Below are 23417 nucleotides of genomic sequence, written 5' to 3'. Positions count from 1 at the left end.
GCTCAGAAACAGAGCATTCCGTCAAGAGGATATGAAACGAGATCTGTGACATTTGAACTATTAGCATATTAGAGCGCACAGGCCTCTTCAGACGACAGTGGTCTTTCTCTACACACACTTCTCCATTGTTTAGCAGATTTTGCTCTCTTCTTTCCTTTATTTGCCTGGTCCGTTCCATAGTTTTCCTCTTGGTGCGCTGGGAAAGCTTAAACAAACGTTCAGTCCATTAGGAAGCTGACAGAACAATGAACTTTCACAGCACATCATTAGCTTTGTTTGAGTTTGTGTGAATGGGAGGCACCTTTTAATTTCACGTCCACTCCAACCGAGTGCGACTGGTGAAATAGGCAGACGTGCTTTAATGACCACTTTTAATGACCCAGATGAGCTCATTGATCGGGAAAAAAATAATGAAATAAGTGGTACGCTGTACTCTGGTTACTGTTCTGTGACAGCCGCAGCAGATTCTAGACTGTTATAATGGGTTTCTTTGAAAAAAAAAGAAAAGGATATACAGCGGTTAATTAAATGGCCTTAGTGTAAAGCAGATTTTAAAAGGATGAATAGGGAGACTGTTGTTAATGTCTCAACAGTTTATAGATCTTCAGGCGATACTGCACTCCTCCAGTCTCTGACAGTTTAGTTAGTTTGTGTGTGGATATGCATTTTTCCTTGTGTAGGTTGGGTTAACAGTAGAGCTACAAATTAGTATATGTACTGTATTTTTGTAAAGAAACAATAATATTGCAGTCTTAAGCTTAAAAGCAATTTAAGAAATTTCTTTATATCTTTAACTTTCTTTTTTCTTTATTTTGGTGCACAGGAGATTCTGGGTGTTGGAAACATGACGCCATACAGGTCGAAGAGATCCCTGCTGGTGCCTCCCATGTTTGTACCTGAGAACCAGCGTGCACCGTTTCCCAGGTCCATTGGAAAGGTGAGACTGTGAGACTATCTACAGGATATGTAATAAGTATGTAATGAGGACTCTATTTAACGCTTCAGTGTAGATTGGATTTTTGTGATGATAAAACCATAATTTATAGCACAGCACTTTTGAATTCTCCAATTTGATTGGCCTGAAAGTATTATCTGTAAGCTCTGATGATAGGCTTCCATGAATGTGGTTTATAATACATTGAAAAATATCGAAACATAAATGTAGTGACGTTTTTTTAAAAGAAGAGGTTTATTTTCTGGAAGGACTCTCTAGTGAGGAACATTCCTTAATGAGGAACATTCCACAATATTACATTTAACTGTAAACCTTTAAATCCATTTTTTGTTCATTAGTTTGTGGATAAATGGCAATGGAATAAGAGTAAGACTCCTGAACATGCTCTTTTAGGAATATGATCATTTTTAGGATAGAAAAAGAAACTCTACTTCACATTAGTCAGTATTACAGCAACCCGTCATGGGTTAGTTTCCTATAACTGCACACCCTGTCGTGTATATTTCTTATTCAATGAATCAAACATTCAAAACTCTATTCAAGATATTATGGATCATTACATTTGTTATGTAAGATCTTTCTGTTTTTGTCTATCCTGCACATTAACATGGTCTATACGTGTTTTAATGGACCTGAAAATAATCCGAGTTTAATAGTAGAGTAGGCAGCTCTAATGACACTCAGATATTTCAAACCTCAGGCCTCAATGAGTCTCATCAAACTAGAGGGTTCTGTTGTACTCTGGTCACCTCTGAGGAAAAAAGAGAAAGAGGGAAAAAGAAATAGGCCTCATTTGATTCCCATTGAGTATTTCTTCAATTTTGCAGCTGCCCTTGTTGCCCATTGTCATAGCTATTAAGGAGAATGAGGGGAGAAAGAAACGAGAACCAATCTAAAAGCTTCAGAGTGAATGTTTCTCATAGGAACGCTGTCTAAAATTGGGGCTGTGCTTTACCCATGAACCATTCATTGCTTTAGAATTTCTGCTGCAGGTATTTAGTCATTAATGAAGCTATTTCTAGAAATGATCAGCTGTTGTCATTAGCTTCCTCAAAGGGTTTCTGGGTCCAGGGTTGCAGATGACCTGCTTTTCCTACAGATGCAGTGGGGTATTAGTCTGAGACCACATTGAAAATCTGGTATTTACAATAGAAATTAAATGGTTTTAGAATTTAAGAAGCATTTAGTGCACAGTGTCATTAAAGCTAAAACCAGACATAGAAAATACTAAAGAAACATGAACTCCATGTAAACTCCATCACTCAAGTTAATAATATAATTTGTAATCAATTTTTTTTTATTAAATTAGAAAATAATATAAAATAGAAATTCTCACTACTGCTCTCAGGCTTTTGGACCCCACTGTATGTCTTTGTCTCTGTATACATGCTTGTATGTGTGTGTGTGTGCCTCGGGTGGTTTGAGCCTCTTTTGAGGGTACATACTTGGAGTGCATTCAATAAGGCTTCTTCTATAGCAGCCTACAAGAACAGTGTTACAGAGAAGCTTGCATAAGATTGATCCTAACCATTACACAATACCCGATGGTCCCTTTAAAAAGTAATAATATAATAATATTAGAACAGTATAAAACAGTATAAAAATATAGATGATTAGTTTATAGGTGTGTGTGTGGTGGGTATGCTAGTGCTCAAGGCTAAGTAGGCTACCTTACAGCCCTTCCCTTTGTAAAGCTTACAAAGCATGCTATCTGCCTGTCAGATGAGAGAGGGTCAAAGGTGCTGATTTCTTTTTTTTTGCCTTCTGAAGCAATTTTCCAGACAGAGCCTATGGCAGGGACAAGACCTGTCACACGCTGTCATAAACCAGCAGGAGGCCTCCTAACCAAATCCTCTCTTAAAAATGTCTTATTTGCAGGGAGCCAGCAAAAGATAAAAGTTGAACTACTTTTGTAGTTAACACTTTTGTATCTTAAAAAGTGCAGCGGAGTACAATATCGCAGACATAGTGAATGAGAACAAATCATTTTCCGACTGGTTAATGGGTACTTTACAATATAGCATTTTCAATAAAGCACTTTATCTTGATCAGTGGTGTAGATAAACACATAACACACATGGTCACACATAGGGACACTTTAGCACTGCCAATTCACTTACTAGAATGTTTTTCGCCAGATAAGCTAAAGGAAAAGCATATCGACATATGAATCACTCTGGATATGAATTAATTTATTTATACATTGTTCATATGAGCATTTATAGAAGAAATTTGGCATTCATGATTACGGAAAATGTTATTCTGTAATTACGGAAAGAAAACGTTCATTTCCTTCTCCTGCTGCTGAGGGTGTGTAAATGTATGCATATAAATCTCAACTTGGGCAACTTCAATCATATAATTTGCATTTTCACTTTTATATACGGATTTAACTGTCAACTGTCATTTGCAGCATTTCGCAGGTGCCATTTTGCAGAGCGATTTATAGAAGTGCTTTGGAGACACATTATCATGCTAGATCACTAAGACTGTGACTAAGAATAACATCAATTACATTTTGATAAAACCAAACATTTTATATTTTTAGTATTCATTAAAAATAAAGGAAATATTAAGAAATCCAGCCAACAAAAACCCATAAATTAACGAATAAAGCTAGGCACTCATGGCAAAGGAAATGACACCGTACTGTATAAACGGAGGATGATCTGTTCTGTCTGTACCTGCACCTAGCCATAAGCCGTAAACAAATGCCTCAACTACTGTAACAGAAGAGTTTGAGGAAATGGATGACTGGCATGAGGATGAAAGCTGGATTATATCTATATCTACAGTATCTTATATCTATCTATCTATCTATCTATCTATCTATCTATCTATCTATCTATCTATCTATCTATCTATCTATCTATCTATCTATCGATCTGTTTGTCTCTCTGTCACTGTCTCTGTATTTTTTTCTATCATGTTCCTTGTTAGCCAATAAATCTTGTGGCATTGGACAGTGTCTTTAAAAAAATGCAGACTAGACTTTCTAACTCCTTAACAGTAAGAAATGTCAACACCTCAACAGTTTTCAAAAGTTGTAAAAATGTCTACTATGTCTAAAATGTGGCCTCATTTTTTTCCACAAGCTTCATATCTGAACACCAGCTCTTGGCACGAAAGCAAGAACTCTCTGCTCTTGGAGTTTTTGAACATTTCTAGCTGTTCATAAAAACCTCTGCTTTAATTTTTTTAAATATTAAACAAGTTCAAATCAACAGGGTTTAAAAGTAACAAATAAATAAATAAATAATTGAATGTAAACTACTTTGTGCCATACACCTTTAAGTCTTGAGTAGGTGATGTTCAGCACGATTGTGACAGAACTGACCCTCTTTAATCCTTTTTAACCTTCAACTTTCTATTACTCTCTCATGCCTTCCTTTGTACATTTGCCTTTCTTCCCCTCTCACATGATGTCTTCTGAGTGACCCTGCATCAGGCAGCAGGCTAATGTGGGCAATTTTATCCAGGCCTGCAACTATCAGATGAAAAAAAAAGAATGGATTTTCTTCTAAGACTCACTTGCTTGTGTACTGTGCGATTATCACAAACCACCTTTTCAAGTTGAATAACTCCAGTTTTTGTCTCATTGATAGGGACAAGCAGAGGCAATGTTATATCTAAAAATAATGGACAGCGATGAACCTTCTGGGCTTCTCTACTGTAGGAAGTGTGTGTTTTATTTATTCCACGCGGTTTTCTCAGTCTGGGGAAGTGTTCTTTTACTTTTCAGTGCATTTGTCTTGTCGACAGCCTGGTTATGTGCGAAGGCATCAGGGAAAACCTTTTACATTGTCACATTTTGATTTTTTAAAAACTACTGATATGTACATCCTGTGTGTAACTCACTCGCATGCTCTAGCATTTTAACCTTGGGTCACAAGTAAGTGAAAATCAGTTTACTTCAGTTCATTCCACTGAAAGTTGCTTACTTATACATGTAATCTCATCTACTTATGTAAAAACAACAATAATACTAATAAATTTGTAAGCACTAATCAAATAACCAGTATCAACACGAAGCTGATTGCAGCCAAACCTGTGAAATTATTACAGTGAAATCATATTAGCTATTGAATTATTTAGCAATGGAAAAAATGGACTTGGAGAATAATGTATTATTGGAACTGAAAATGGCAAATTAAAAGACTAATTTTTAGACTATTTTTTTTATGAACAATTATTGTCCATCCATCCATCCATCCATCTAGTTCATCCCTCTATACATCTATGTAGCCATCCATACATCCAATTCATCTATTCATTCATCCATGCATCCACCTAAACATCTAGTCCATCCATCCATCCATCCATCCATCCATCCACCCATCTATCCATTCATCCATGCTTTCATCTAGTCAATCCATCCATCCATGCATCTATTCCATCTATTCATCCATCCATCCATCCATCCATCCATCCATCCATTCATTTTCACTACCACTTATCCTACACAGGGTCACTGGGAACACCCTGGATAGCATGTCAGCTCATTGCAGGGCACAGTTGCAACCCCTCAGCTAATTTAGAGATGGGCATTAGCCTACAACAATCTCTTTGTACTGGATGAGGCAACCAGAGTACCCACAGAAAACCTCTGAAGGAAGTGGAAAACATGCAAACGCCACACAAACCTGCTACAGTATCTCTATTTGTCTATTGTTCTATTTCTAATCAAAAGCTTACAATAAGTATTGAGTCTTCACTTTGATCAGCAACTTCATCCAAATCAGTCTTTCAGTCTCTGTCTCAATAATTGACTTAAAAGTTATTCGGCTTGTTTGACAAATCGACAACTTTTCACTTTAAAACTTTGCCTGCTGTCTTCTCTACAAAGCCTGGATGTGCTCTTCTGTTTTAATGATGATTTTGACAGCGCAGGAGCATTACAGATATATTGACAGCCAGTACCTGATTACAAGCTTAAGTGATTCTTTTGTGCTTCTCTGTGTGACTATCCATAAACCTGATCACATTCTCCTCAAACACCGCAATCGCTGCAGGCAGACAGCCAAAGGTTAGAAAAGAAATGTAAATTTTTCCATATAATTTTGTTGAAATATATTTATGCATTTTAAAATAGAGATGTCAAAGTATATTACTGGATTGAAACCTTTTTTATTTTTTTCAACTTTTTTGGCTTGTTTCCAGAATTTTCCAGACTGCATCACATGCAGTTTATCAACTATGAATTTTGAGAACCATCTGAAAGAAATCGTAAAAGGCCTCTATTACTTTTGTCAGATGTTCATGAAGTAATGTTGAGATTGTAAACAAAAAGAAGTCATAGGTGAATTTAACCCATTTATTCGTTGCTACCAGCCAATTGCTGTTTAGTTACATAGACAGACTTTTAAAGGTTCATTCATTCATGCATTCATTTTCAATTTAAATGAATTTAATAAATGAGTTTTATCCGTATCCAGTTTGTGGTGTATGTCTGAGAAATCTAAAGTAAGTAAATAAGTAAAATTGATTTCTATAGCACCTTTCAAGAACAGATATCACAAACTGCTTAATGTATATGAATACTGCATGAATACAATACATTAAACAATACAAGATAATATTTCAACAAAAGCCAGTCTTAACTATTTGGCCTTTAGCTCCGTTTCCAAAGTTTAAGAGATACATCCTCGTACATTCAGAATTGATGGTGTAAGGAATGGTAAAGAGCCAGAGGTCATGATTGACTAATCGGTTAAGGGCAAGCGTGATAGAGAAAAGTGAAATAGGTAAAAAGATGAGATTAAAGATTAAACAAACTCAGAAAACATTTACTGCTTTTAGCAGACAAAACTCAATTTTTTTTCTTGTTGAGATCCATTATAAAGAAAATTCTAAAAGCCTGTAACTTTAAATGGGACAGCAATCTACAGTATAGCACACACTAGGAGCAGATTATGTCTACTTACCACTTGCATGTTTTTGGGAGATGGGATAAACTTGAGAACCTGGGAAGAGATGTAAAAGTTAACATAGACAGACAGTACCCTGATATCAGGATTGAACCCAGGATCTGTGAATCTCTACCACCGTGTTGCCTTCTTTCAGATAGTATACTTTTCTGAGCTTGAATACAATGATAAATCTCACCTTTCCACCTTTGTTGCTTTTCTTTATCACTCTTGCCCTTGCTTTACTAATATTTCCTGAACTACCAGCTCCTTACCATTTGTAAGAATATAATTATCATCTCTTCTGTACAAACGACAATAAGCTCTTGTATCTCAAATCTTGAATCTTACACCACTATTTCCACCCTCAGTCTTTACCTCACACATGAAAAGATTGTGTATATGTATGCAGGGTGTGTATAGCATTAATCTCTCAGTGTATCTCTGCCATGTGGCTTTCTAAATGCTTGTGCTAATTATACTCAAATGAGAGACACAGAGGCAGCCCTTCCTACCTCTCTGTTCTTCGATGCCTTGATCTTGACTGTTCTCCCGAGGACGAGACATGAGGTATGGGGCGAATTGCGTTATTGCAGCATTTTCCATGGTGAAGCTCCCCAATGGATCATGCTAATGTGAAATTCATGCTGATAAGAAGAGCTTTAAGGGGGGGAAAAGCAATAAAGGGCAGATTTGCCATGATTTCATGCTTGCCGTTATATGACTCTTTGGAATTAGAAGAGATTTAACATGGGGCCATGCTCATGTGTCACGATGCACTTTTGCAAATGGAGTGGCTATTCACCTCCTGAGGTTCCTCATTGCTGTCCTGTAGTGCAGCCTGTCTCTCTGATCTTGTGGTTAATTATAGAAGTCACTCTTGCACTTGATTTTTTTTTCTTTCCCTCACTCTCTGCAATGCTCTCAGCAGGGATATTTAATATTTTATTTTTTTCTGATACACATTTACATAAGGTGACCTGGAGAAGATTTTCTTAGTGTGTCCACTCTTTCTACTGGGTAGAGTCTGGTTTAAATCCATTACCCAAATATATTCCAACTATTAACTCATTTTTGTTAAAAAAAAAAAAAAGTGTTTTGTGAAGTGTTTTTTTTACCACTCTCTACAATCAGGGTCAGAATATAAATCATTTCTGTTTCTTCTCATCATTTTAAACTGATTTCCAAATTGCTTAACCAATCATCTGAACTAATTCCGCAATTGTTCTAAACTACTGTAGAGTAGTGTGTGTGTTTGTGTATGTGTCTGTGTGTGTGTGTCGGTGTCATCAGCACAGCGGAAGACAAGGCCAGTGCTCTTTTGCTTCTGCTGTCCTAATAACCATACACCATCTGTGGATAATCAGAATCAACCAGCCTTTACTGTTGATCGCCATAAAACTTCCAGCTTTGACCTCCTCAGGACAAATATGTGAGGCTCAGCTCTGTGTGAGTGTGTGTGTGTGTGTGTGTGTGTGTGTGTGTGTGTGTGTGTGTTTGCACAATTGATACTAAAGAAGTTTGTAGTGAAATTCTTTAAAATCTCTTTGCACAGTAGATGAGATGTTTATAATGACTGAGTTATAGAATATAGAATAAGAGGAGCCAAAATAAGTTTATTTTTTATTATATCTCAGATTATTTTCAATTATTTACTACGGTGGCCGAGAAGTGCAAAACACATTAACAAATCCGAAAACAAATGAACAAATCCCAAAACACATTAACAAATCCCAAAACACATTAACAAATCCCAAAACACATTAACAAATCCGAAAACACATTAACAAATCCCAAAACAAATTAACAAATCCGTAAACAAATTAACAAATCCCAAAACAAATGAACAAATGAACAAATCCCAAAACAAATGAACAAATCCCAAAACAAATGAACAAATCCCAAAACACATTAACAAATCCCAAAACAAATTAACAAATCCCAAAACAAATTAACAAATCCGAAAACAAATGAACAAATCCGAAAACACATTAACAAATCAGAATACACATTAACAAATCCGAAAACACATTAACAAATCCGAAAACACATTAACAAATCAGACAACCCAGAAACGGTAGTGTATCATTTTTGAATGGAAACTTACCGATAATTGGACAAGACACCTGTCACTCAAGATATACAGGTATGGAATCTTATGTGTAATGTGTAAAGTTCTCCGATTAAATATAAGAAAATAACAGAATTAATCCACAGTAATCCATTCCATCCATCCATTCCAACTTTTCCCTGCGGCAGACTGTTGAACTTCATGTATACCTTGAGTGACAGGTGTCTTGTCCAATCACAAACTATACCAACCGCTTCCGGGTTGTCTGAAATGTCGTTGTGTTTTCTGATTTGTTAATGTGTGTTCTGATTTGTTAATGTGTTTTCTGATTTGTTAATTTGTTTTCTGATTTGTTAATCTGTTTTCTGATTTGTTAATGTGTTTCGTGCACCGATTCAGACAACTCGGAAGCGGTAGGTATAGTTTGTGAATGGAAACTTACCGATCATTGGACAAGACCACTGTCATTAAGATATACAGGTGAATGAAAGGTGTCTCGTCCGATGATGGTAAGTTTCCATTCACAAACTATACCAACCGCTTCCGGGTTGTCTGACTTGTTAATGTGTTTTCAGATTTGTTAATTTGTTTTGGGATTTGTTAATGTGTTTTCGGATTTGTTAATGTGTTTTCGGATTTGTTCATTTGTTTTGCACTTCCCGGCCACCATAATTTACAAATTGACATATGGGAAAATAAAACCAAGCTTGTCCACTGACTTTGCTTGCTGTTTTTCTGCCTTTATAACTTTATCCTAAATATTCTTTTTCCATGATTGGTGATAAAAACAGGAAACCCTTTTTGAAAGACCATGTTAATGGCCATAGATCATTTATATACTGAAAAACTACCAATACCAGTACATCTAAGGCCCTATATGTAGTTCTGTGCAAAAATCATAGACAGCATGATAATTTTTTTATAGAGATTTTTTGATGTTTTTTCTATGACTTCTGCATTATTGAGCCTGTGTAAAAAAGTGTTACAGAAAAATGAATGTATGTTAGGAAAAAAGTAAAACATTACTTCCTAGACCACTTACCAGACAAAATATAAATATTAAAGGCTGTCAGGGATTACCTGTAAAAAAAAAAATGGTGAAAATGTGACAGTCAGAGTCATAAAAACTGTGGCAGATTCTGAAGCATGCTTAGAAAAACTTAGCAGCCAATCTTAAACATTGCAGACAAGATATGGTCGTGTCAAGTGACATGACAAAATTCAAAAACGCATAACTTCGTGCATGTGTGGAACAATGGCAAATGAGAGTGAAGACAGTAGAGTGCACATGATCTGTGGCAAAGAGCACACACTCTGCATCTCCTTCATCACATATTATTTGATGCATATATACAATGGAGTATTTTATACTAAAACACCAAATGTTCCTCCAGAATGTTTCATTTTAACTGATTTGTTGTCAAGTGAAATGCTAATTACTCCAGCTACTGATAAATGTTATTACCATGGCAACCATGAATAAGAACACCTACTGGTGACTTCATAGGACAACATACTGTATGACAATTTGCAGCGTAACTTTTACAGGTACTGTACACATGCTATTACCAAAATCCAGAGGGATCAGATGACAAGTTGTCAGAGATGTATTATTATTCCTTCACTTGTACCACATAGAGGAATGCTAGGGAAACATGTGACCACATTGCAATTGTCTTTTTTTTTCTGTAACTGTATAACCCCTAGTAGGCTAGGTGAAAATAGAAATATTCGTAAAAGTGAAAAACTACAAATTCCTAAAGCTCTGAGTGTGTCCTTTCATATCAGCTATTAACCAGCACTCTGGGGTATGACGTGACAAAGAAATTCAATGCTGAACATGTTAACACCAACACAGGCAGGATTTACTTTTTTACTCCCTACTGGTAAAAAAGAATAGAATTTTTATCATCTCTGACACCACATACTCCTGGTCATTCTAGGTTTCTTCTGTAATGTACAGAAATCAGATCTATTACGTGTAAAACGTTAAATGATAAAATAATAGGTAAAATAAAAATTTTAGATAGCTGTGGATGTATACTGTTAAAAAGATAAAGTTGCCTTTGAATAAGAACAAGTGCGTTTTTGTATATGAAAGGATATTATCCCACTTGAATGTGTGGGACTGCAATAGATATGCTATTAAAGACTTGATATTTGTTACTATGTTTGAACCAGTTTTTAAAAAGTCTATAGCTTCAGCCTACTGTACATGTTTTTCATCCAGTTTGCTTTCTTTTCATTAAGAGCACTTTTCAGTTGATGTGATTTATGAATAAAGAGTGCACTAAAGCTCCACAAAGTGCCACACAGACTGCTACTGAAAGTACCTGTAAAGCTTTTATTGACAAATTCATGCTCTAGTGGTTTCATTAGAAAATGTCAGATTTTCATCATTCGTTTAGTTTTTGTCTTCAAAACAAAACCTGTTTCTAGCGACTGTTTCTAGCGACAAGTACTCAGTAAAGACGCATTTAAAATGCATCAGCTGATCAGGAATCATCCATTTATCCCAGATGCACGAAAATGCCAGGTTAGAACAAAGCCTCGAAGACGTAAATAAATATTTTCTGCTTTCTTTGAATTTTTAAAAAAACTATTTGGGCCAGATATATGTAGGAGGACAGATGCAATAGGAAACAAAGATTAATGTTACAGATGGCACTTGCTACAGAGCTAAATATCTTATTGAAAAACCAGACTATAATTTTGCAAGCCTTCTTCAGTACATCATTACATAACAGAGAACAAGAATTACTGAAGCAATATAATGACGTAAAAGAGTGTTTTTGATTTATTAATTCACAGCAACATCCAGCTGTACATCGTTCGAGCCAGAGTGAACAGAAGGACTAAAGTATAAATAAGAGCAAAAAGGAGGCAAATTGAACTCAAATACATGCCTCATTAAACATAAAAACATAATAAACATGTAATAATTAGTAAGCCATCTCAATTGTCTGAGCCCCTGCATAGCAGGTTACATTGTATAGACAGACCAAGCTACATTGCAAGCAAGCAATAAGCTAGTAGCCAGCTAGCTAGGTACAGTAACATTAGCTAGCAACTTTTCCCTTGGTTTCACTCTCACTTTTGAGGCTAAAAAAGCAAATAACTTCTCTTAAAAAGTTTTGTTTGGGATACAGAATTGCAGTTTACTCAAAAACTGCTTTTGCTAACTTTGCTGTTATCTTATTTCTTTGGTGTTTTACACCTTTTTAAATGCCAAAATGTGTCAATTTATAAATGTGCAGTGTCTGTGAGTCTGTGCTGATTATTGACTCCTGGTCTTGACTGCTTTTGTAGTCCATTTGCCTTAAGGTTTGGGATAATTTTCTGTTCCCCACGATTATAAAGAGTAATTAACTAAGTTGCAATAGCCAGGCTGTCAGCTCGATTCATTTTGATCATTCTCCTCTGACCACTTTCTTAAACAAGGAGCGTGCAGAATTGCCACCCACTGGATTTGTGTGTGTGTGTGTGTGTGTGTGTGTGTGTGTGTGTGTGTGTGTGTGCGCGTGTGCGTGTGTCGGAGGGGTACTTCCTCTCCCTCCTACTGTGGCATTGTGTACAGCATCAGTGTTTGCAGCTCCTCCTTGCTGTCATTCCCCCAAAGTGACAGCAGCTTCTTCTCTTTTATGTTCTCTCTGCTCATAATGAGAGCTGATAGAAATAGGTGAGCACTTCCTGATAGACTCGGCATGGCTTTAATAACTGAGAAGAAAGCTGAACAACACAGTTGTGTGTGTGTGTATGTGTGTGTGTGTGTGATTAGTGTTACCATGTGTGGCATGTGTGTGTGCTGTAAATAGTATGGCAGTGTAAGAAGTGACAATTGATCCTCCTGTGATCAATTGCCACAACATCTCAACACCTTCTCTGCACCCTGCAGCTAGCCTTGTTCACTCTGAACCTCTTCTCTCGTTCCCATCCTGTCATCTCTGAGTTTGAGCTCACCTTATTTCTACTCTTCCCTCTCTATTCTTCCATCATTATCACCTTCTCCTCCTTGCTGGCATCCCATCAGTCCTCCTGGGGCTTGCTTTCTCTCCAGCTACAGCACTGACTCTTACTCTAACTGTTCTCCTCCTCTTTCCTCTTCAGGAGTTCATCATGTCTTTAATAACTTAGAGAAGGAAAAAGAAAACCTTTTTTATTGTTCTGACAAATCGATAGCACAACTGTTTGCTGTGTACAGCAAAAAGGAAAACAAACTTCTGCAGAGAACAAAGTTCTACAGCAACTACTCTTGAGACAAGCACCCGGCCACTATGAGGTCTCCTGGAGGCCGAGTCAAATGGAAACAATATAGGAATGAGTAGACAGAAACTGCTGTGGGACTGCTGAAGTTGTGGGTAATGTGAATGCCAGGCAGTGATGGAAATGTACAGAAAACCCTGAAGGGTAAAAAAAATATAGTTCTTTTACTAATAACTATTATAATAGCAAACAAGAGAACTACTTAAGTAAGAAAACACCAGAAATACATCTGACAAATGTCTCTTTGAACATTTTTGTTAGCTAAGCATTGAGCAATCTCTTTTAACAACAATAAATGATGAAATGTAAATGTTATATGGCTGTAACTTAGCCAACTGCTCTTGGGCAATCAGTAGCTTGCTACTTATATTATCTAGCTTGTTATGCTAAATGCACATTTTTAGCTACCTAGATAGTAGTCTAGCAAATATACATATGGGGTAAATTTCTGAATATCAAAATGACATCATAAGTTTAATAAGTTTAATCATAAGATCACTGTCAAACTGTAAAACATGTAAACAAGCTAATAGCAAGATAGCTAGATACACTAGCATTAGCTAGTGACTTTAACCTCGTTTTGACTCACACTCTTGGGGCAAAGAGAGCAAGAAACTTCTTTTAAAAGGTTTTGTTTGGAATAAAGAACTGCACCTTTCTCAAAAACTTCTAATGCCAACTTTTCAGTCTTCAGCGTGTTAACAAATTTTCCAAAAGACAAACCATATTAAGTTATATACAGAGCTGTCAAACCTGAGAATATGAAAAATAGTAAGCTAGTCTAGCTCAGTCATTTAGCTAATGGCTTAACTGTCCATGTTTCCACAGCTTGGCTGAGGAGCTGCGCAATGCCGATATCTCCGAGGGTTTTGGCTAAGATAATTTGCAGATGTTTTTTTCAAGCATTTAAAACTGATAAATTGAACCCAAGATGTTCATCTGTCTTCACAGTCTCACACATTTGCTGCTGCTGACTAAGAATTTTACACTTGAAATTACTTGACAGGAAACCTCTTCAGTTTGACTGGGTCTTGAAATTGGGTTATTTAAAAATTTTCATCATCATTTTATTTAATTGCCTTATAGTCCTCTGGGTTGGAATGCATTATTGTTTTACTCTGTAACTGTGATGAGAAACTGATTCAGCATTCTGAATATTTTGTTTACAAAAATCTCAGGTAAAAAGTAAACATACTATGATTTAATTCGTCTCCAAAAAAATGTTGTGTCAGTGAACCATGTACTCCAGGACTTTAATGAGAATACATGTGGTTTGTTACTTTCCAACCCTGATGACACGGAAAATTTCTGCTCAGCCCATAATTCATCACATTTATACTTCTTTCTGACAGATCTGCACTGATTTTCCTGCATCTTCTTGACAGCCAAATGATTTTACTGCAGAAAAGCATAAGCTGCACAGCCTTAATGGAAAGTATGTGCTATCTAAAGGAGATACGGCTATACTATAAACCTCTGAGCCAGCGTTTGACATCTCTGTTCTTATTGGCTGGAAGAAATAACTCCCGCCCACTCTTAGAAAGAGTGTTTTACAACTGAAAGTCTTGAAATTACTTACAAATGTACTTATTTGCAATTTGTTTTACAAATGTTCTCATCTACAAGTATGGATTTATAGCAGTTAGTGTTTTTCTGACCCAGAGTTCCATTTACAAAATATATGCTTGCTCTACACGTATGAGAGGTTTTATTATAGCAGCATAAAAAATGTTAAGAGAGTGTTTTTCAGGATAATAAGAAAGTTTGCAGAGCCCGTAATTAATCGTGATAGACTAAAAGTAAACAACATTAAACATGTGCATGATGAACATAAAAAGTTTAATAAGCGCTATTTCTCACGCAATCATTTTCCTTCGGGTTTGTCTGTAAATTTGGATATTCCTGCTTACATAAATTGACTGGTTAAATGTACCATGCAGTGGTTAAATGAGTCTGTGGGTACTGCAACAAATCTACTATCAGCCTATAGTCATTACATAAGAAGTAATGCATTTAAATGGCCACTTGGCCAACATAAAACTGTAGTAAAATAGTAGTGTGTCTGACATTAACAGTTAAAACTGAGGAGTTGGTGGGGGGTGATTGGGTGGGGTTAAGATGAAATGGGTTTAGTCGGAGGGCTTGGGTGGCCGCATTAACAACACCCAACCAATCGCCCACCACCTACATACTTATAAACCCCACCCGCATTCCCCGCCCAGCCCAGCATTATTTACATATATCAGCATGATCTGGTGTATATTAATCTGCTTTAATCCAATGATTTGCTAACAGATGTAATTTAAATAAACAAGGCACACAATTTTGCTGTTTATAGTTATTATTAAAATTGTGGAACGTTCAAGAGACAAGTTAATTCCTGTTCTTACTTATATTACAGCTGCAATAAACTTGGTCATTCCCTCACCAATCTCTCTCTCTGTCTCTCTCTCTCTCTCTCTCTCTCTCTCTCTCTCTCTCTCGCTCTCTCTCTCTTTCACACATACACACACACACACACACACACACACACACATAGACTTTTATTTTACTCAGTAAATGGAATAAAACTTAAATGTTACTATGAAAATTAGAGAATGCCTACAACCTGATATTCCTTCCATAAATGTTAAATAGATGTCTCTTAACAAAAAACACATTTCTTAAATCAGTTTATTATTAAGGTTAGATATTTTGGACCAACTCTACAGTATATACATTCTTGTATATGAACTGTTACTATGGAAACAATAATGAATTAGAACGCGTGTATTCATATTTAACCTATTGAACATGTTTCATCCAGAAATCCCTGTGATGTTATATTTTTTTAAGCAAAATTTGTTTCTTTAAAATTTATGGAGGGATTCTTGGGTTTCAGGGCTTTGTAACAGTAAGTTTTTCTCTGACAAATTAAAAAATTGGAACTCTTGGCAAATCTCTGTGGTTTAAGACAAATAAAAACACTGGAAAGTGCTGTCACAGGATGGAGGATTCAACAGGGTTGTGCTATTAAAACTCTTTATTTTATATTTCATATGATGTGTTTGTGTATATCTGAAAAGAGTGTTTGTAATGTATGCCTGTTCTGTTTCTTCTGTTTTCTTCTAACCTGCTTTACTCTCTTGGACCATTTTTCTGACCTTCTCAGTCACATGTGAGTACTACAGGTCACATATAATCAACTGGAATATAATACATTTGTGTTGTCACACACTGTGCCACAGAAGCAAATGGAGTGTTTAACCATCTTCATTAAAACCATAACAATGTCATATTAGTGTAGTTGTACACGCAAAATAAACATGCCAGTATAATCACTCAATCTAATTAGTTCCATTGAAATGATGAGGGCTAATCGTTCCTACTTATCTACACTCATTCTTTACTGATTGAGCTTTTATTGGATTGTTGCATGTTGTTATTGTTGCTTTTCTTGCTGTTTAAAAGGTGAATAAGTAATTACGTGTGTATCGATGCCGCAGGTGATCTCATCTGATATGAAAGACGACCACATTTTTCGGCTGATGGGAAAGGGGGCAGATGAGGATCCGAAAGGTGTGTTCAGCATCAACAAACTGACTGGAGAGGTTGCAGTGAGCCGTGCCCTGGACCGAGAGGCCATAGCGTTCTACCGTGTAAGTATCACTGCATAATTCTGATAAATGCTTTGTTTTGCTAAATGCTATCTATCTATCTATCTATCTATCTATCTATCTATCTATCTATCTATCTTTATCTATCTATCTATCTATCTATCTATCTATCTATCTATCTATCTATCTATCTATCTATCTATCTATCTGTCTTTGTTTATGCTGCAATTTGCTGTCATTTGAAATAAAAGGCTAGAATTGTTTGACACTTTCAATTATTTCACACATTTCCAACTAGTCAGATTTTGCTAGTCAGAGTAGTGCAGTGAAGTCAGTAAGAAACCTGGCACAAATGCCCTCTTTAATTTCTCTGGCTGTCGTCTGCCCAAAATGTCTCCTACAATACATCATGACTGGACGTTTCTCTTACTATAAAACACACCCCAAAGAGAAAACTTTGAGCCAGTAACAGTGTAATCTTTTACCCATCCTTCATTATTTACCATGTGCATTTCATATTCAAGTAAATTCAAGCAGACTCAAGCCTGGACAAACCACAATAATCTTTTTACTTTTTTTTTGTTTGTGCTGTAGATACTCAGTCTAAAAAAAAAAAAAAATCAGATTTAAGACATAAACCAGATTTGGCCTTCTGTCTGAACAGAGCCTAAGTGTTCTGTTTAATCTGATAGAATTGCACCGAGTGGAGTTATGTGTCTTTACAGGGCAACAGAATGTGGTGGTGCCATTAATGGAAATTTTTGTTTTTTGCGTTCTGTGGATGAAGCTAAGTCATAACTGTATTGCAACAGAGATCAGAAACTTGTTTTACTCCAAATAAATCTAGATTGTTTACTGAAACGCTAGCTTACATATGCAACCGTAGTGTACAGTGTACAGTACGCTTAAGGTTAAGGTAGACGATAAGTTGTCGTGGTGTATTGTGTAAGTGTCTGGTCTGATAATATATTCTCATAAAAATGTCTAGCTTTTTATATTGACTTAAAAGCAGTTATTTTCTAAAATGTAACACCTTGACAGAAGAAATGTTCTGCCTTATGGATTACAGCAGATAATAAGATAATGATAATGTTTACTATTCGATTCTAACGCTCATTTGACCATACACGTCTTTCATTCCAGACCTCGGTTCCTTGTTGTTGTCCTTTGTTGCTGTTGTGTTTTGGGGCATTCGAATAAATGCACACATAAATGGACAATTTTGAAAATCTTTTTTGCTTTTTTTTTCTGCATTCAGGAATCTGGTCCACTCAATAAACTGAAACTGAAATGAAACTTTTTGAAAATGTCTTTCAACATGCAGAATTTGTAAAAAAATATTTTCACAGTTTTTGCGTGGGTGGAAAAAAAATTGTTTTTGTTTTTGAAAACGATTACAGTTTTGTGTTTGTTATGAATGTGCCACGACTTATCATGCTGACCAGCTTGTTAATTTGTGGCATGTCATTGCTTATTTGATAAGATGTTTGCAGTTCAACCCTTTTCACCGGTACACTCATCAAACATTTACAGTCAGTATAAACAAATGAAATACCATCATAAATCTGATATAAAATTAGTTCGAACACTGTTGGCTTTCAATGCGAAAGGTTTTTACCTCTAATCAGATAACCCTAAAGAGAATTTTAGTGGTCAAAGATAACACCTTCAAATTGTATATGCTTATGAACAAAAAAGATATCAAGCATCTGTGTGAAAGTTTGAGGTTTTTAATTTTTTTTGGAACTTTTCTATGAGAATTCTGCCTAGTAATCTAAGAAAAAAGAAAAATACTGTTAGAAAAAACTATAAATTTCTTCTTTCATATAAGCCACTAAACACCACTATAGAGTGTGACCTGACAAACACATTCAATGCTGAACATGGGAACACCAACACCAGCAGAAAATTCACTTTTTGGCTTTTGGTAGAAAGCTAATGTCTCTGTTTATAATTAACTACAACTTTGTACAGAGGCATCAGAAGATAATTGATGAAGTATATGTAAATCTCAATACATCTGCTCTTCACTTCATTCTTCAGCGTTTCACATAACAGTTTCTGACATTACAACTGGTCTTCTGTGTTCATATGTTCATTTTCAAATTCTCATTTAACATTAAAAAAAAACAGGTTTGAGTATCAGTGTGTGTGTGTGTGTGTGTGTGTGTGTGAGTGTGTTGAACGTGCTTTACCTCAATCTGTCTGTGTGATAGTGTGTTGAAAATCAGGCGGGATCAAAGCCTCTACTTGGCGCACCACTTGACATTTACATCTCTCTATTTGCTGTCCACACACAGCCCCGCAATCACGGCCACAACCGGCAGCACTCATGCATCAAAGCCTGCCATATTTGCTGTGATGTGATGAATGAGTGAGGCTGACCATGCCTGGTTTTAAATGCACACATCTCTCTTTCTCTCTCTCTTGCTTTCTTTTTCTCTCAGCTGGATTGGCAGGATTGTGAGTGAATCATAAGCAGAATCTCAGCTGGGTTTTTTTCAGCACCTCTCCTAGAATGGGCTGAAAGCCCTGCTTCCTTAATAGCATGTTTTGGTGCTGCGCTACACTCTCTCTGTCTAATCAAACAGATGGGTTTGTTCCCTTGCTCTCATCTTGGCCACCTGAAACACAGACACACCTAATCAGACTGCCACACATTGCCTAATTCTGTGGCAGCAGGAATGACTGCATTTTTTCAGTCTGTTACCTGTACAGCACATCAGGAATAATTACAGTTGAGCTAATTCCAACTCATTTTCCAGCAGAAATGATTATCTTCATAGATGAAGAAGCAGATCCGAGCCAGACTGCTCTCCCAGGCTCTGTGACGGATGCCATGTCCCAGTCCCTCAATTTCACATTGCCCCAGAAGTTCCAAAGTCTCTAGTACAGTTCTTCTTCTGTATTCTCATTACCCAGATGTGTTAGACTCTGTGTGTGTGTGTGTGTGTGTGTGTGTGTGTGTGTGTGTGTGTGTGTGTGTGTGTGTGTGTGTGTGTGTGTGTGTATGTGCGTGTGGGGGGAGTGTGGCTGTGGATCAGCTTTCATGCAAATCTGGACATCTGGACTTTAATTAATGTTTGCCACTATTACCCATAACTGAGATAAAGGGCATTGCTGCTGAATATAAATAGAGGGAAGACAAGGATTAATGTGTATGAAAATACTGATTTGAGATCAAACTGCACACAGCTAACACAGTGCAGCTGCTGAAATGGAATCATTTATATCCGCATTAAAGAGCAAAGATGGTGAATAATCACAGTTTGTACATTTACAGCCCATATTTTCCATTCAGTACAGTAGCGGTGGGCAAAATATGCACATAGAAATCCTTTTAGAGCCACATCCTGTAGTGGAAAGCGGAACATTTTCCACTGAAGGTCTAACTAACCGTGCAATTGACATCTTCGAAGCGCTTTCTCTTCCTGGTCACTGTAATTATGCTCTTCGCTGTGCTATTCATGGCCACAGTGCTGCTGGACGCTGGGCTGTGATGATAAAAGCCCCATTATTGCACTATTCTAGAGTCAGGCGTCTATGTCATGCCTGCTTAATTCCCTCTAAAAGCTCCTCCTGAATGTGGTCTGCTTTGTCTGAAACCATAGAGGAGCATGTGGACTGTAGAGCTTCAGTCTGGGCATGTGCTGTGTCAATGGGTGGAAGGAACATTCTGGCATCTAAGTCCAAAGGTAACATTTGTGAGGGTGAGCTTCCCAAGTCCTAGGAGGAACATTTCCACTGTGGTTCCTGAAAGCTTCAAGAAGGTGTTCCAAAATCATCTTAAACTAAAATAGTTCTCCTTCCCTCTAGTACAGTTTCACAGATTTGAATCTATAATGTATATTTATATACACCAATGTTAGTAATCTAGCTTGCTAATCCATGCTAACTATCTAAAACACAGCGTACCAAACAAAGCTATTTTGCCAGGTTGCTAAAAGGTATTGCGATTGATTGTTGTATACTGTATATAATTGTGTAATCTTGAATCTTGAATCCTTTAGCTAACTATCAGTGTGTGTAAGTGTGTGTGGTGGTATGTGTGTGTGTGTGTGTGGGGGGGGGGGTCGTAGACGCCTCCATGAATATCTTTTGATGCCTTGAGCTACTATGTTGATATGACATAATGTGTTGAAATATAGAATTGATGGGAATTTCCTGAGTGTCTGAGTAGGAATTCCATTTTTTTTTGTTTTGTTTTGTTTTGTTTTGTTTGTCCTATTCACAGATTGTAAGGTCTGAGTTTTGAACTTTAGCCAAATCCAGCATTAAAACTGATGATAGTAAAGATACTAAATCAACAACAATTATAAATTTAACCATTATCCACAGGGGGCACGGTGGCTTAGTGGTTAGCACGTTCGCCTCACACCTCCAGGGTTGGGGGTTCGATTCCCGCCTCCGCCTTGTGTGTGTGGAGTTTGCATGTTCTCCCCGTGCCTCGGGGGTTTCCTCCGGGTACTCCGGTTACCTCCCTCCAAAGACATGCATGGTAGGTTGATTGGCATCTCTGTAAAATTGTCCGTCGTGTGTGATTGCATGAGTGAATGAGAGTGTGTGTGCCCTGCGATGGGTTGGCACTCTGTCCAGGGTGTATCCTGCCTTGATGCCAGATGACGCCCGAGGCACAGGCTCCCCGTGACCCGAGGTAGTTCGGATAAGCGGTAGAAGTTGAGTGAGTGAGTGAGTGAGTGAGCGTGAGAACCATTATCCACTAGATTTCTGTGGGCTGTGACAACAATTTTTTTTAATAAGTACAATGAGGGTTTAACGAGTCAAAACTGTGTGTTAAGCAAGATAAATCCTAAATTTACTACAGTATATTGACTCTTTTAGTTCTCAGCAATTCCAGCTTGACACCCTGAGCAGCACAGCAATAAGCTTGAAACTGTTACTGAATATCAGTGCAACTCAAAGCACTTTATAAAAAAAGTACATTATACAGTATTTACTGTCTTCCAAGCAATACATTTTTCTTCACAACTTGACTTTGTCAAAGATTTGTCAGGAACTTATAAATAACACTTTAATGCAAGACTGAGAAGACTTACTAAAAAGTACAAGCAACAGTTTCAGCTACCGGAGTCAGAGGAGATGTAATAGTTTCATTCACAGTACAGAATATTCTATTTTACACACACACACATATATATATATATATATATATTATGTACTGCAGCTCATGCCGGTGTAGCAGTTTAATTGCAAAGGTCCTGTTACTGAGACAAAAATAATAATAGTAATAGTCTTTCTTTCTTTCTTTCTTTCTTTCTTTCTTTCTTTCTTTCTTTCTTTATTTATCTAACTTTCACCCAGTTAATTAAAAGTGAGTTATTCACACATAGCACATACTGTAGTGACAGCACTAGAAAGTGTGAAGCCTTGAAAGAGGTGGCTGCTGTGAGTCATGCAAAGGTGTGGGATATGCATTAAATGTCACATTTGCAGTACTTTGCACTTGCAAGTATTCGCCTCTTTTAAACTTTTCCTAAATTTGTAGTTTTCCAACCTAGAACTGAAATAGACTTCATTGAGATTCATGAGGACTATATTGTATGCCCTGTATACCAAAGCCCATAATATTGTCAAAAATCAATATTTTTTTAAAATGACTTCCAAATTAAAAAATTCTAATTTGACAGTGGTTGTGCATTCACTTGGGTTACTGTGAAAATGCTTCAGGTGTAACATTACATTTATGATCACATTGTACCCCCTACCCCCAACCCACATACCCCCTACCCAATAACCCCCACAACTAACCCCATGCTCCACCCCCGAAATATGACGTGTTCAGAGTGAAATATTGCTGTTACAGGATATTTTCAAAAAATTTAAATATATTTATTATGACATTGTGTAATGTATATGTCATTTATATATTATAAAAACATAAATTACATACCTAGATGCAACATTTACATATGTTGTCTGTAGACGCTTTCAGCTCAAACATAAAAAAGAGATTAAAACAATAAAAGGCTTTTTGTTACCAACATTCACTTATTAATCAGGGAAATAAATAAATACAAACAATATTCAGATTCAATTTCATATCATTCCAGCACTAGAGTTTTATTAGCTTTCCTTTAATATAAATATTGTACTAATATTGTTAAAGGTACTAATTAGGATGGTTTAAACACAGATCGCTGTTGGTTAATAACACCCAAATGTGTTGATAGCAGAAAGCAAGCAGTAATTATGTTGAAACTTAAAATGTGTCAAAAAAAACGAATTAAAAAGGAATTGTGAGCTACCATAGTAGAGATAATGCGTATCACTCTGTAGTTTCTTGTTTTGAATATTTTTTTCAGATTCTGTCTTATAGGAATCAAAGCTCCAAATTGAAAAACTTAAAAGAATGAGAAACATGCACTTTATGCCAGAGTAAAAGCCTCCATTCCAAAACAAGCTTTCCCTCTGTCTGTCTGTTTTTCTGTCTGTCACTACACTGCCACACACACACACACACACACACACACACACACACACACACACACACACACACACACACACAGAAAAGCCAGCACATGGAGGCAGATGTGAGAAAAAGGCAAAAAAAATCATCCATCTATGTGCATAAAGATGAATTGCGATAGTAGGCGCTGTACTGATGT

At 36.7% G+C, this 23417-nt stretch overlaps 1 protein-coding gene across 1 annotated transcript in view; it reads left to right on the top strand.

Annotated features, from left to right (window-relative positions):
* The window catches only part of cdh13 (cadherin 13, H-cadherin (heart)), a 333227-nt gene that overhangs the window by 133060 nt on the left and 176750 nt on the right, over positions 1 to 23417 (top strand). Inside the window, exons 4-5 of the mRNA XM_060878173.1 lie at positions 824 to 937; positions 16681 to 16833. Of these exons, the coding sequence (XP_060734156.1) occupies positions 824 to 937; positions 16681 to 16833 (267 nt within the window). The remainder of the gene's footprint in view (positions 1 to 823; positions 938 to 16680; positions 16834 to 23417) is intronic.

Source organism: Tachysurus vachellii, chromosome 9, assembly GCF_030014155.1.
Source record: "Tachysurus vachellii isolate PV-2020 chromosome 9, HZAU_Pvac_v1, whole genome shotgun sequence".
NCBI classification, from domain to species: domain Eukaryota; kingdom Metazoa; phylum Chordata; class Actinopteri; order Siluriformes; family Bagridae; genus Tachysurus; species Tachysurus vachellii.
The sequence above is the reverse complement of the archived record's forward strand: the minus strand, read 5'-3'. Positions and strand labels throughout refer to the sequence as shown.